Raw genomic sequence first — 15,407 nt, forward strand, 5'->3', positions numbered from 1 at the left:
GTGAGGTTATACCCGCTGCTACGCCAGCGGTGGTCAGTTCGGAGACGTGAGAGGGTCGACTGACCGTATCATCGTCACCGAACGCGCACCCTCACATAAACAATTCACTCACTTTTACGCTGACGCGGCCGACGCCGGCGCGTGCAACCGACAGAGAATCTAACGAAAATGCAAGAAAGTACTGATCACAAAATGGAAATCAACGCACTTTGCTTTACTGCGCTAATTGGCTATTCAACAACTGTGTTGTGCCCCACGGCTACAATGTAATATTAATAATAAGTACAAAATACATTTGTTGTTGCAAATGCCGAGCGGTAATATAGTTGCCGCCGCCGCCGCCGCCGCTATACAGGCTTATTGTTATACAAATCTAGTTACTATATTATTATCTCACTTCAGCTTCAGCACTGTTATACACTAGTATATTTAATAACATCTAGTATTATGACATAATTATAGAATGATAACTGTGTAAGCATTTGAACGAATGTGTGGCGTAAACGTGTTGATCAATAGCTTGATGCTGGTCCCGCCGTCAGCAGCGACGACTGACCAAGTGACTAGCTACTCTATATAAGGTACGAGAATAATAATATGAATAGCTACTATGAGGATACACTGCTAATAAGCACTTCATTAATTCCCACTGAGGATAATAGAAAAAAAAAAATGCAGGCAAACGGAACGTCTACCAGCCAGACGCTTCTCATGCAAATAGCACCGCTGATGACCATGGTCATGGGGCCGGAATCTATATCAGACATCGCTTCGATAAAAAGATGGAATTAACAAAAGTATCACAGGAAATGCAATATATATGCGTTTTGTTTCGGATTTCATGCGGAGCAATGCTGCTAGAGCTACCGCAAAACCATCTATTTCTTACAATGTCAATGAATTTACGTCGTTAATTACAGGGATAAAAGGGAGGAAATAAGGCACAGAGACGAGTATATTTCGTCGTTGCACTTTTTACGGAGTTATTCCGTTCACCGAAGCTTCTGTCGGGCCGGTAGGTGGCAGTATATCGAAAAATATATAGTAGACAGCAGAACGTTGTGGCAACTTTTGTCTGTATGAATGTACGTAATACAGTTGTGTTATCGTGGCTTGGAAAAGGACCAACAAGCAAGAGAAATATATGTGCATAATTGCAATTGCTACTACATAATTAATGACGGTATAATGTTATATTTATTAGATAGATTATATTATATAAGTGCGCTAGCAATCAAGGGGAATAATAGTTAGTTTTTTTTTTTTTTTTTTCGATGATCACCAACGTGTCGGCGCCTGATTTTCCTACACGGGAGATTAATTTAATTTAGACGTCTAATATTAATAATTGTCACAGCTTTTAATTGCCGGTTCTTCTCGTTGTCCCTGTGAGTGTCACTCGAAATGTAGCTTTAGCAGTAATACTGTAGAAATTCTGCGACGTAGATACAGCCGCTACTAGTTAACCGCTCGGGTCTGCGCGTATCGCTCGCTTTATCGGCGTTTGCCGATCGGCTTTAGGTAGATTGTCCAGACGAAATTTTCGAAAACTGAATAATAAGATAACAGGCACATTATGAGATGTAACAGTTTAGTAATATTGATACCGGTCGCAACTGATGCTAGTCTTAGCTCAGCTAGAGAGACGTCTACCCCTTAAACGTGTTCTAGTACAGTGTCTGGAAAAAGATATGACAATAGCTACCGGCTATCTACGGGACTTAGATAGCGCTACCGTCTTTGTAATTTGCCATTCTACCAGCTGGTTTCCGTAATTGACTGCTGGCGTACCCTACTATGCTCAACTGTCCATCGAGGATCATCGTTAGAATCAAGCGTCGATCTGTAAAATCGAACCGAAACTCGACTACAGCGACAGTCGAGCAACTGTAGGCGACAATCACACTGCTGTTGATAGCTATTATGACTACCGATGACAATGTCCAGGTATAGCGTAATTGTTCCGCGTTGGTGGAATGACAAATCACTCCAACAGCGTGAATATTGTTACTCAAATGTACAGGCCCCGCGTACGTACACAATCTAACACACACAGACATTCGGGCATATATGTGCGTGTGTGCATCTACCGAATGCCACTTTATAACATAGCAACGATTAAGTAATGGTGAAACAAAAACGTTCGATACATCTCGTATTTCCTATTGTCATTATATTTTACCACCCTGCTGCTGCTGCTGTTGCTGTTGCTGTTGTTGCTGCTGTTGCTGTTGCTGCTGCTGTTGTTGTTGCTGCTGCTGCTGCTGCTGCTGCTGCTGCTGCCATAGCAGTAAACACCACATTACCGCTGATAAATATGTAGTATCGGTATTAAGATGCAGCAGCATCAGACATATGCATGTGCTGTATGTAGACGAGTTGATCAGGTGGTATGAATACCTCGTGTTTTTATGTTCTTCTTCTACTTTTGGCCAGCTCTGTTTTTATTCATCACAAAGGAATTCAAGGTCGTTGACGTTTGCTCAGTTTTTCAGAATAAGCTGTTCTATTTTCGGGACTAATCGAGACTGACGAAGACGTTTGGTGAATGATCTAATGAGCATTAGTATTTGCGATAGTGATACTTTGACGCTCGTTAGTTGTATAACGGTGCGTATGGACGCCACGTTGTGTTTGGCACTGAGTATTGAAAACACTGAAGGCAGCAGGCGTGACCTGAGCAGAGTGGCCTTTTCCTGTTTTTTTTTCGGCCCCACGCAGTTACACATTCCCAATGAAGAACTGTGATAATATGTCGGTTATTTAACTACGACAATAGAACCATTGTTTAGATGTGACATCACATAGCACCCGTCGCTGTTATTAGCGTAGTCGTGGACAAGGTGTGACACAGACAGAGAATGCATTGTTACTAGAGGAACATGAAGTTAAAGTAATGAATCGTACACCCACATCCCGCATCCCTATCGTTGTTGTACAAGATGTTCAAAGTTCGTCGCGTTAAAGGTCGCTCGAAGCTATAATACACGATCGGAAACATATGTTTACTGAAGTGACCAACTTGAGTACACGTTTGAAAAGGCTAAATGCGACAAATGAAAGTAATGTCTCGTGTTATTTTCCTATCTAATCATTTATTGGCCTAAATACGAACACAAAACATAATTATCTAAAAACTAATTTTTTTTACCACGGAATATATCTAAATTATGACGTCTTGGAATTGATAGCGTATCGTTAACATCGACTGACCACTGCTATCTCCGATAACACAAATAGGGGATCAATAGTTTATTTCATAAATCTCTCAGCCGTTCTTCGAACCTCTCGCAAGTGAATAGCATACGAACGAAGGACGAGCCTCGTTTGTCTCTCGTTCATGTACGATCGATCCTCCTTTTCCTGGCTCTACTCTTTGAGGAGGGTGCTCCAGTCCCCTATTGGTCTCGTGCAATCGTTCGACGATCTCATTTAACAGTCGCTTGATAATTTTGGTAAAAAGCGTCCATCTGATGAGGTTGTGTCCCGAGTTATAGATTGCAGTCGCAGTTACTGCTGTTTCCACCGATATGTGTCGCTTTTTGAGCTTGACGATGGCAAATTATCGTAAATCGCCACTCTAGGAGTCGGAGTTAGTTGCTTCCCATCGAAGTGGGCATTTGGCTTGCTATTAAATTAGAGTTAATCGTTTTTACAAAGAAAAAAGACGCGACAAGAGCATTTACCGAAATTATCGACTCGGTTTCGCAAACGAAGGAGCTTCATTTCTCTTGGCCTGTTTGAGCACGGACGGACGAACGAATATATATAATAAATATCTACGACTACTAGAACTACTGGACGAGATTTAGCGGCACATACCGTTGGAGGTGAGGCCGAACACAGCCACATTTATTGGTAGCAAACACATTGAAAACGAAGGGAGGACCTCGATCACTTCGTGGATTTGCTGATGGGAGTTCGGTACCAACAATAACGGCAGCAATCAAAACGAACATTAGCCTCTGTCTATTCACTAGAAGCCTCTAGGAAAAGATGTGAAAGCATAATTATTATTGATATTATAATTTAACATTATTGCACTTGATACGCTATGACTCCCTGCGTGCGTGTGTGACTTATACGTAATTCTTACTTCGATTTACCCGTTATTTTCGCTCAAAAAAAAAAATATATATATATATATACACACACACATATATATATGTATGCGCGTATGTAATAATATTTCGTCAAGTAGGAGCGAGGCCGGCCTTGCCTGTTTGCCACGCGGCGGCAAAAAAAGCGCTATTTTCCCTTCTTTCTCGTTGTGTCTGTCTATTTGTCTGTATTTCACTGCTGCCTTCTGTACGATAGCGCGTCCGGTCACTCGCTTCATGGGTTCTTTTATGTGGCTTCGCTGTTCGAAATGAGGCGCTTATGGGAGTGTCGTAGACGCTTGCCACCCCAGATTCATACGATGTTACGATTACGTGAGAGTCGAATTACACGAAATTACCACGTGGTGGAAGCAGCCGACCGCTGGCAGTTTATCCATCTTTTTTAAGAATCGTAGAAAAGTATCGTTCTTTTTCGTGGGGTTGCTATAAGACGCTTCATTTGACCGTACCTCAGGTCTTGTTCAGTGATAAACTTCATTTGGCACTTTCCACCATCTTTTTTCTTTTTAAAGTAGGATATGTTTGCTAAGTAGCTGCATCCAACCGATATGGTGATCACCTTTTGCGTTCGGGCCGTTTGAATCTCGTCGTTCCGTTCTTCTGCGATGATTGTCATGACCATTTATACCCACTTCCCCTTATCGCGGCATATTTCTTCGGCAAGGTAACAACGAAAGGTACCGTCCAACAGGTCGACCAGTCCCAAAACAAATCAGCGCTGATCACTTATTAGGCGTTCAACAGACACTTGAAACTGTTAATATTTGACACAGTGGCTCTCTGTAGTGAGTTTCATCGTAGTGATTGATTTGCGCTAGCTGAGCAATTAGTTGAATTGGATGGAAGTACGTATTAAAATACGTCCAGCGCAAACATGCGGCTGGTTACAATTTGTGCCTAGAACTAAGGAGCTGGGCCGCTGTTGACACCACTGTGTTTTCAGGTCTCGAGCGATGGCGTAAACAGTTACCCGATCACGAGGAATTGCTTTTCGTTATGACAATTGTCGATCTGTTGGCTTCTTTTCTTTTTTGTTTCTGACGTTTTTATATCGGTTAAAATTTGACGCCGCATGTGTGTTTTACAGGTGCTTCTCGTGCACTAGCTACATTCAAAACTCATGGGGATTTGTCCGGTTGTACTGGTGGCCTAACAATTCACCAGACTGCGTCTAACTAATTGTAAAGTGGTACAGATTTTTCTGCTAAAAGCATAATCGGGCTTCGGATTCTGTTCGTACTCTACTTTAGCCCCATACAACAATTTCACGCTTTTGGGAAACAATCCACTAAACTGATTTGGTTTCCTCTCATCCAGTTGTCCCGGACTGCTTGCAAATTGAAGAGAAGTGAGACGTCTAATATTATTTGGCCAAGTGTAACCGAGCGGAGCTGACTAGTGCCCTAACTAGCGAAGTTTAAGAAGTTCAAAAGACGTACCTAGCCATTATCTATCAAGCTATTCAGTTCCTCGCTCTGGGCAAAATCATTTTTTCGTTAAGAACTCCAACTGCTAAGCTATCCCCGTCATCATTATCAACAACAAACAGTTATTACGACCGCCACTACTGCAGCCGACCCCCGATGAGACGATTACGTGAGAACGCCTAATTAGATGAACACCAGAAAGACGAAAATCATGAACAGGAAAAGGCGCATATAGCGGCGGTGGTGGTGCTGCTGCACGACCCACAGTCACCCAAGCAAAGTACTACTACTAGTACTAAGCAGAAACACACGCTGATATAAAGACAAACCGACAGATAATATGCTGCTATTACCTAACTAGACTTATAAGACGGGCATCTGAAGAGGCATCGGTACCCCAACAGCCGACCTGTTCTGAACGGGAACGCCACCGGGTAGGTGCCGGTGAGCAGGCTGGAGAAGCAACAAGCAGCATGAACACTATGTGTACAGCAGTCATATTGGATCAAAGAAAGCATCATTGCTACATGCACCGTACGCTGAATTCATAGTACAATGTGCTGTAAGGGGAACGTGCATCGTGACGGCGGCAGTGACGACTATGTCTACCGCTACTGTTGCCGTCGACAGCAACTGTTTGATGTCTCAATGTACAAGTGAATGACACTTGAAGCTCAAACGGACTGTTGTGCCGACCATCGCAATTAAATATTACCTGTCGCTATATAGGGTACCAACGACTGCGTTAATGGTAAGTTTCGTTGGTAAAACGTCAGTCATTTTTGTTCGGGCAAATCTACTAAGCAGCGACTCGTACGAGTGTAATAGGCCAGCACAGTGACGACCCTGCTAAATATGCAAATGGACGTGTTAGAGTAAGTATGATTGCCTGTATATTTATCCCGATTATTATTACGGCCCTAGTATACGCTACTCGCATGGAAGTAATGTCTGCTAAATAAAGCTCTGTGTATGACGGCGTGTGTACATTGACTGAGCCAGTGAGCATTCCAATTTGATAGCGGTATATCAGGACAGTGGCGGGACTCTAACTATTACTACCATTAATGTCAGCTGCTTGACTGATTCCGCAGTAAGACGACGTATTGTACTTTAAAAATAACAAGAGAGATACTCCACAGTGACAGATCGGATCGTCAATAATTGATTTACAAACAAAAACGTATCGATATGATTTCGTTCGTTTAGAAGCTGCATGAAGCTGACGATCTTTGCCCCGGCTTGTCCTATTGTTGTCCGTACTGCGATTGTTGGCACACAAACGAATAAACGCAAATATACGCGCTGATGGCACATAAACATCAACGCAGCGCTGCGCAGAAGATTGTTTTTTTCGTCTGGCTGCTGCTGCTGCTGCTGCTGCTTCTTCGTTAATTCGTCGACGTCTCTGTCTCCAGCCACCGAAACTCGCCTCAAGTGAATTTGCCTCATCTTGTTAATTACGAAACTTTTCTTAAGAATAATGATGATCGTGCTGATGACGACAATAATACTGAAGATAATAAAAGACTGGAATGTCAACGAGCCTCCTCTTGCGGAAAATAACGAGCCGAGACGACTATTAAAATCAATTATGGCCTTTTCTGGCTTCGCTATAGGGGCTGCCACGCCACCGCCGCCAACACCAGCATGAACGCCAAAAGCACAGGCAAAACCCACTCTCAGTCACTGCCCTTACTCTTCTCTCCCGTTCCCCGACAGACGTCAGGGGCCGGCCTGTCGGCCTACAGTCAGCTTGTCGGGTTGACGGTTCCCGTTTCTCGCTTGACTTCTGGGTACGGCAGAACGTGGTGTCAGCCAGCAAACCAGCCCGTGCTATTACAGAGCAGCTCGTCTACGTAAATCTGCCAGTGAAGCGGCTCCAGGCTGAACAGAAGACTTACCAGTTGGTTAGCTGCGCAGCATGACAGATTCGTGTGGTTAATTGGTGCCGACTCCTTGAGCGAATGGCGCGAATCAGATCGAAGTACTACTCTTAGATTCAGTGCACCTGAGACACTACAAGCCTAAATTGGCTTAAGCTGAATTGAATCTGAGCGCGATCTGGCTACGTGGCGTCGCTGCCGCTCACATCGCTATCTATAAAAAGCAATGGCAAACAGTCGTCGCCATCTCCGCCGTTGCGGTCTGTCCTCGCCGTTCGAATAACGAACGAAGGAAAAGATAGCTCTCTGGAAAAGAGAGAGACCAGGCCGTCGTCAATAGAGGCTGTTGTATGTCGGTGAGCAAAGATGCGGATATACAACGTTACCAATCTATTTTATTTGATGATTGAAGCAAACAAAGCGGGGACGACAGTTTATACTACCAACAAATGTACAGGCCCCTCTCCCTCCCCCGCCACTACACACACGTGTATGTACCTAAACCTGTGACTGCCGAATCGAAAGCTGTTTATGACGGTTCTTCTCTGTCGTCTTGTTGCACTATTCGCGTTTTCCGGTTAAATCGTTGTTATCCTTGTGTTGATCCAGTAACAGTTCTCTGCCTACGGTGCTTCTCTCGTTTCGTTTCTATAAACTACTGCGTTGTCCAATCACCCCTTTTTCAATAAATCGGCTACTTACCCTCAATTGCTCAGTTATTCTGGTTCAGACTTTAATAAATGTCTCGGGTTTAACATCCGGTACTACCACAGTCACGTATCGCTTCAGACGCTGGCTTCTGTCGCGGAACGCCCTATCCAAATTTGGAATACCTCTTGTATTTTTCAACGTAGTGCGCAAACACATTATCACTAAATCATCACAGAGCCTTGAAATTAGCTCCAAATCAAGGTCCGAAGCAAAACGCGCCTAGTCTTCAGCGGACCAAAGTCTCACAGTACCAAACAAATACTTCATCAGCCTTTAAGAACTTCATCAGCCAACGTAATGCCTTTAAGAATTTACTTAAAAAAAATAAACACAATAGGAAGTATTCCTCTTGCCTGTTCCGAATGCTGTAACCCTGAAGTTACGGCGGAACTGGCGTCAATCTATAAAACTCTGTGTAAATATCAGTACCAGCAAGGTAAATTAAGCAATTTTTGACGTCGTTTTTGGAAGCGCGCAAAAACTAAGCAATTTTTACATTTAAACTTTGATCTCTACGCTAGAAAACGTATGCACTGTTTGTGCTATCCATCGTTATCGGATCAACAATCCAAAAGAAATATCGAAGAAGCGTTGACACCCGAATACGTCTTGTAGTTTTCTGCGAGGATTCGATGCACGTGTGTCACCGATTTTTCCAAATCTAATTCCAAGGCGTTGGGATTATAGATCAAGACCTCAGGCCACTCCAGTTTTCCGCTGAATTTCGGAATTTTTCTCGTCTGCAAAGTTTTTTTTTTATTTAGAGGAAATAGAAAGTCAGAGAAACCGCTAGATCTAAATAACACGGGAATCCACGCAACACAAACACCAAATTTTTCTGTAAAAAATAACTTTGTACAAGTTATAACATGTAGGCCCATGCATTATCGCAAAAAGTTAGGCTCATTCTAAAAAACAACGTCACGTAATGTTATTAAAAACCTTTTGTAAATAGCTTTTTTTTTTCTGTGGCTATGTTAGGATTACTTTGAAACCGTTATTGACCAATTGGGCACTTGCTCACAATTCAAGCTCTTTAGTTTAACTTCTGTTGCAAGCCTTGCCACCCACAAGTGGACCTCCCTATCAAAGGTTCGTTGAAGAGCACGCGTGCACTTGGCGTTGACCTGTGGCTAGGTCTCAAGAGCCTCGTTGATTAGCTATTTCGATTTTCCACAAAGGATCCAAGTGTATTAAAAATGGCTTTTTATTAAATTTTTAAGCCATCTAAACCTGAAAGCGAAGAAGAGACTTGCGGCTTGCGCCATGGAAATCTTTGGATTTTTCAAATTCGCGTGAAAACCAGAAATAACGTAAACGGTCGATTTTAGGAAAAAAGAAAAGAAAAAAAATTGAAAATATTTCCGTGAGGATTCGTCCAGCGCTAAGACATACGATAATAGCCTATTTTATTTTCGCGCAAATGACCCATGGTTCTCTACCATGACGCGTTTATTGTTTTGCTCTAGAAAGATGTGGCTTTTTTCTAGTAGCGAGAAGGGCGGATAAACTCACGCCTCGTACGGCAAACGCCCGCCACTTGTCGTTCAAATTTAGGTGCCGTACCCTGTGCATACACGTGTGCATATTAGTGTACAAGCACTAACGAAGTCACCATAAAAAGAAGAGGCAATATGGAATAGTGATGGTAGAAGTACGCTGTAGTGAAATAGTACAAATACCAATAAAATACGAATCAAAATAATCCCGGCCTATGACAAATGCTGCTCCGACTGGCGTTTTAGGGGGCACAACGGATAGCGTACGAATTAGATTCGAATTCGTTGTCTAAAATTCACGTTTTTGCCAGTACTGAAAACGAAACAGTTATGCCCCCCCAACACTCGCTAAAACTGTGTGCAACAAATGGCTTTTTTACTTTCGTTACAACTCAGGCACAAAGGAAACAACAGATAATAACTAAAATTTGAATACAGCCCTAAATATGTTCATTTTAGCTGGTAGTGCTTGGAAAAGTAAATTACTTAAGTTAATCTCAATGATTCATCTGCGCACTGCAACATCACGGTACGAACTACAAAAACTGATCCATATAAACATTATCCGTTAAGAGATTTATAAGGATCTTTGAGAAAATATCAATGGAAACAGGATTTTTCGACCATGGGCTGACTTGACGAAGGCTTAATTTGTTTGTGGCTCTTAGTTTGCGTACCACAAAGAGCCTGAACATACATCGGCTTTTCTTCGCAAACCACTTCAGCGGACCATTGTGGTTGTTTTAACGAATAAGTATTTTTCTTTAAAGCGCTTTAAACAACAGTCTGCGACGTGTATGCTCAAACATATTTGTATGTAATATATTTGTCTGGAAGCGGCCAACATTACTGTTTTAAGGATAAAAGTCCACGTTGTTGTTGCTCTCCTATCGTATAATAACAGTTGACAACAGGGCTACTAGAAGTGTTAAAAATGACAGTTCAGAGAGAAGTGATCAAAAAGATCTTCTTTTTCAGAAACTTCCGAGGAAGGTAGACAGCGGAACCGGCAGTGGTTGGAGGACACTAACCCAGTTGTAATGTCGTCTCAACGTTGCAGTAGTCATAAACACACTCAGAATAATACAATGCTTGAATCTTGCTCTACGTATGTACTGTGTATATGTGCACACACACACATATATTGCCTCGCGTACGTGCTTGTTGGTGTCATCTATCGAATGGACGGTGTACCAACAGCAGCACATGGATCGGGGGTAACTAGTCAGTCCTTCTATGTGGTCTCGCCTCAGCCAGCACCAAACTGAAGGGAATAATTAAAAGAAACGAGGAGAAGGCTAATTAAGACTGTGTGAACAAAGTCAGTAATGGCGTTTACGCTACTAATATCGCGGCGACAAAGAGAGCTTCGACTGATGAACTACGCCAATACAGCCACCTCCGAGCATATAGATCCGTTAGCTACACACAATAGTTTGGATTTGCCTAATTCAATCATGAAAGTATTCGAGGAACTAGACTATCCGAAATGTCCAACAGCTAGATAGATGCACAAAATGGAAAATCATTTTCTTTTATTAACGTCGACAGAAACCTATGTGGATCGGAAATTAAGGATAGGTCAGGAATCAATAGGTTAGTGAAGCAACACACGACCCGGTAGTGCTAGTGCAAACACTGGCACGGAGAAACAATGAAGTCCACGCATGCTGGCTGCACGTAAACGACACCAATATCAGACTGCCATGTACTTAACTATCCGTATGGTGCGCTGCGTGTCGTGCGATCGTGATCCTAGAAAAGCGCGCCGTTCTAATAACTCATTCCCAAAACAGAAGGGCAAAGATTTCTAGCCGCTAACAGCATTATCAATGCTACAATTACAATCAAAATTCATTTCTAAAACTAGCAATACAGCTATTCGTTTCTTCCGTTTTGGTCGAGCATCTTTCGTCTATTTTAGCATGATGATCATTAGCAGCCGCCGCCGCCGCCGCCGCCGCCACCATCATCATGAGTAATGGCGACGGCTGTGGCGACCACAATGAACAGGCGAAAATGCGTTAATGTTTCACATTGCTTATATTCTGATCTTCTGTTTCGTTTGGAGAAAAAGCCACAGAAGCAGAACTAGTACCACGACGAGCAAGATGGAAGCAGTTAATTGTATCCTTCAAATAATAAATAAACACGCACCAGCGTTATTTCTCGTCTTCTTTTTTGTTTTCTTTAAAGATTGGTGTCGTTGCTGTTTGAACTGGCAGCAAACGGATGGACGACGGCCCAACCGACCAGCGACAGCTGACAACTAACAAGCACTGCTCGTTGGCAATATAGTAAATATTATTACTACAGAGGCGACGGAAGGATGTAGCGAATTAACACGGGCGATAGACGGCCAGGGCTCTCAGAATAGTTTGGAGAGAGAACTGCGATGGTCTGTGCTGAAGTAAGTCTAGGAAGCACACCAGCACCGTCAACGGCAACAGCAGACGATAATAGTATAAAATTACTCAGCAGTATTACTGCAGCTGTTGATATTCCACGACGCCGGTCGACCGATCGATCGATCGATCGACCGACCGACCGACCGACAACCCTTAATAATCAATGCTTTCTCCTATCAAACCGTAATGGTGGTAATGGCTGTTAATATTACTAATCCTATAGCAAGACTACATATATTATGCTGAAGTTATTGTTAGCGATGTAGCAAAGCCGTAATTAACGTGGGTCCGTTTACAAACGTGTTGTCAAACTACGCACTGTTCATTCAAGTCGTTTAAACACGTGAGGAAAACTGAAGAAGTAACCATAGCCTCTTCGCTTCCCATACGGTCGTGTATCAACATCTACTTAGCGAAGCGGAACAATGTGTTGATTGAATAACGGTAGTAATGGTACTTAGTATATGGCGGCATAATATTATACATAGTCCTCTGATAAAGGCATGCCGGACACGCAGGAGCGAAATCATATCACCGAGCTGACGTTTACGTGAAGCATCATATATGTATTGCTTCTCTATTTGACGCATTAAATATCGATATAGTTAAGTTATAGTTAGCCAATGCGTGAACATCCGTACATCACGACATGCCTTACAGCAAAACCCGCATTTAAAATATGCCACATGTAGGCCTGTTGACGGTGAGGATGCCTACGCAGTGAATACAAATTGCCATAATAATCAAGACTTTCAATCTTCGATCGAAACTTTGATCCATATCATTCGTATCGAGAGGTAGTAGGGCTGTACATAATAGAAGTATTTACACCACCTAAAGAACACTATTTTCATAGCCGACTCAACTGTCCTTCCCACGATAAGCCTTGGCGTTGCTGTCTTAGTATTGTTTCTAGGACCTATCGAGGGTGGGGCCTACATACAAGTGACTCGACGGTGAAATACTCACACCAACTAGCTTTTAATAAACTACCCCTCTCCAAGGTACACTGCTAGCGTCCAGTATATTAGAATTAGTAGTCCATTAAAATTCGGTACGCTGTTAACTGTGGTGTAGATTATTAGCGCTCGTTCGGGATGATATCAATTTGAAACATTTGTTTATTACTGCAGGAAATTTGTTCAAGCATTCGCTGTGATTCAGCGGCGAATAGAGGTTTTTGTCTCGGGTCTTCGGGTTCAGCCAAGTATGAACCTATACAAGCGTACAGACTTTCTCGTTGGTAGATACAGTATGATAGTCGTTGACAGAAGATCGTTGTGAGACCCGTCACCACTAGCGCGTCGTTACCTGTTTAATTCGGCAGTAATTCCTTGAGATCTGCTCAATAAAGTTTCGCAGTCTTTGTTAATTGAATATTGTCATGAGTCACGGTTGAAGAATTGTCGTCAGTCATCGACAGTGTCACTAAATAAATATTTATTAAATAAATGGTGTTTAGATAGACGGACTAGATCGGTTGACCAAACGGTCAATTTAAGGTAGAAAATCTGCAGTGAAAGGTGTAAAGGTAACAAAACGAGATTCTGCCTCTAAGAGTGGTTGCGCTTAAATCGTTACGGTTGTGGGTGGAGAGTGTTTTTGTATGTCTGAGCGGATTTCACTGTCAGGGTGGCAAACCTTGTTATCACCGTGAAGAAAAAATGGGGAATTGACGGTGAGACAAAATATTAATAATACTAATGTCCATTTAGAGATATGCACCACCTGAATTCAAGCTCATCTAATTCTGGACCAAACTACTTACCGGCGAAGCGTTGTGCGAAGAATCGTGAGTGTCTTGCGGCCAAAAGCCAGGGGTAAAGCGGTTGGGGTGACGGCCCATGGCCCGGGACAGCTTCAGATGCCCCAGGATGCCCAGGTCGCATGAGAAATTGAGGTGCCGGAAAGCCCGCGAGCGGGAACGGAGCCCGTAAGTCAGCCTGAACGCTCACCAAAGCATCAAGCGGACCCGGAAGAGGAACTGGACGGCGGGGCAAAGCCGCAGGCGCACGGGCTCCCTCACGCGATTCGGGGTCCGAATCAGCGCTACCAGGTGAGTCCATTGCAATACTTGGGGGCGCGGTTGGAGATGGCGTGCGCGAAGGCCCTGAACTTTCCTCATCAGCAGCAGCACCCATTGCTCCTACACCGGCAACTGCAGCGACCGCGCGGTGTTTACCTACAATAGCGTCAATGCTGAATCCCAACTTGGGACGTGTAACCTGAGGGCCTGCCGAATTGACTACCATCGCTTGCGTAATCTCTTCCGTTGAAACCATTTTGACGACGCAAGATCCTTAACTGAATATTAACATCGGACACAACTGAAGTTAGTTAGAGTACACAGTTAGATTACGATGGACTCGGTGGACGCGCACATTTATACTCTATGGGCACGCACTCCCCACACAAAATACACACATACACACTCGCAGTCACCGCACACGAACAGCACCACAGTTGTAGCTCTGCAAGCGATTTCACTGCTGTGATAACAGAGATTGCTCTTCAGGTGTTTCCGAGCACAAAGTTCTGATTGACGCGGAAAAAAGAAGCACTAGGATTCAGCTGACACACTGATATTCTAACATGCAGTGTTATTAACGATCCGAACTAGCGAGATCGGAGACACCCTGATTATGCGTAGTTTCCAGGCAAATGGACGCATAAGGTTTTTTCTTCAGTATACACAAAACTTTTCTATTACGACACATATTAGCAGAGACAAGAGATAAACAGAAATATAAAATTGGTTTGTATCTGAACGGGAACAGTTGTAGTGCACATCTCTGTAAAACTGTCTCAGCTTAATTCACGGGCGGTACTACAATTCGTAGATGTGATTCATAGATCTGCAGCAACAAGGGCGGCAGTCGTATTAGTAAAAGTAATGGCTGTGGCATTAACAGCGGGAGCAACGGCCGTAGTCACCGAAAAGGCAGTACTCATTCCCATGCGGTCATTGCTTTCGTAAATGCTGCGGCCCCACAAGGGCACTAGTCGTGCTTGCTCAGTGGCAGGACAAGCGGAACTAGCGGCAGCAGTAGCAGCAACAGCGTTGTCGCTATCCCGGCCGCACGCACCGGTCTTCGCTTCGAACTGAGGGAACGCTAAACCGACGAGCGCTCCATTGTGGGGCGGGCCAATAGGAGGAGTTTGGGGCGGGACTAGGGAAAGGGCAGCGCTTATTATGGACCATTACGGGCGGCTACAATGCAGCGGCGGCCGCGGCTATGGTGATGCCGGCAACGTTAGTTTGGGAAGCTGGGCCGCGTCAGACGGACCGAGCCAAGCAGATCTCGATCTAACTGCTGCTGCCGGCCGGGGCAGCGGTAGCAGCGGCGGTGATGGT

At 43.7% G+C, this 15,407-nt stretch overlaps 1 protein-coding gene across 1 annotated transcript in view; it reads right to left on the bottom strand.

Moving 5' to 3' along the window:
- LOC111260475 (uncharacterized) overlaps positions 1 to 15,150 on the bottom strand; it is an 85,582-nt gene extending 70,432 nt beyond the window's left edge. Inside the window, exon 1 of the mRNA XM_022833280.2 lies at positions 13,821 to 15,150. Coding sequence (XP_022689015.1) covers positions 13,821 to 14,334 — 514 coding nt within the window. The 5' untranslated portion in view covers positions 14,335 to 15,150. The remainder of the gene's footprint in view (positions 1 to 13,820) is intronic.
- Positions 15,151 to 15,407: the final 257 nt, after the last annotated feature.

Source organism: Varroa jacobsoni, unplaced genomic scaffold, assembly GCF_002532875.2.
Source record: "Varroa jacobsoni isolate VJ856 unplaced genomic scaffold, vjacob_1.0 scaffold_443, whole genome shotgun sequence".
In the NCBI taxonomy this organism is placed as follows: Eukaryota; Metazoa; Arthropoda; class Arachnida; order Mesostigmata; family Varroidae; genus Varroa; species Varroa jacobsoni.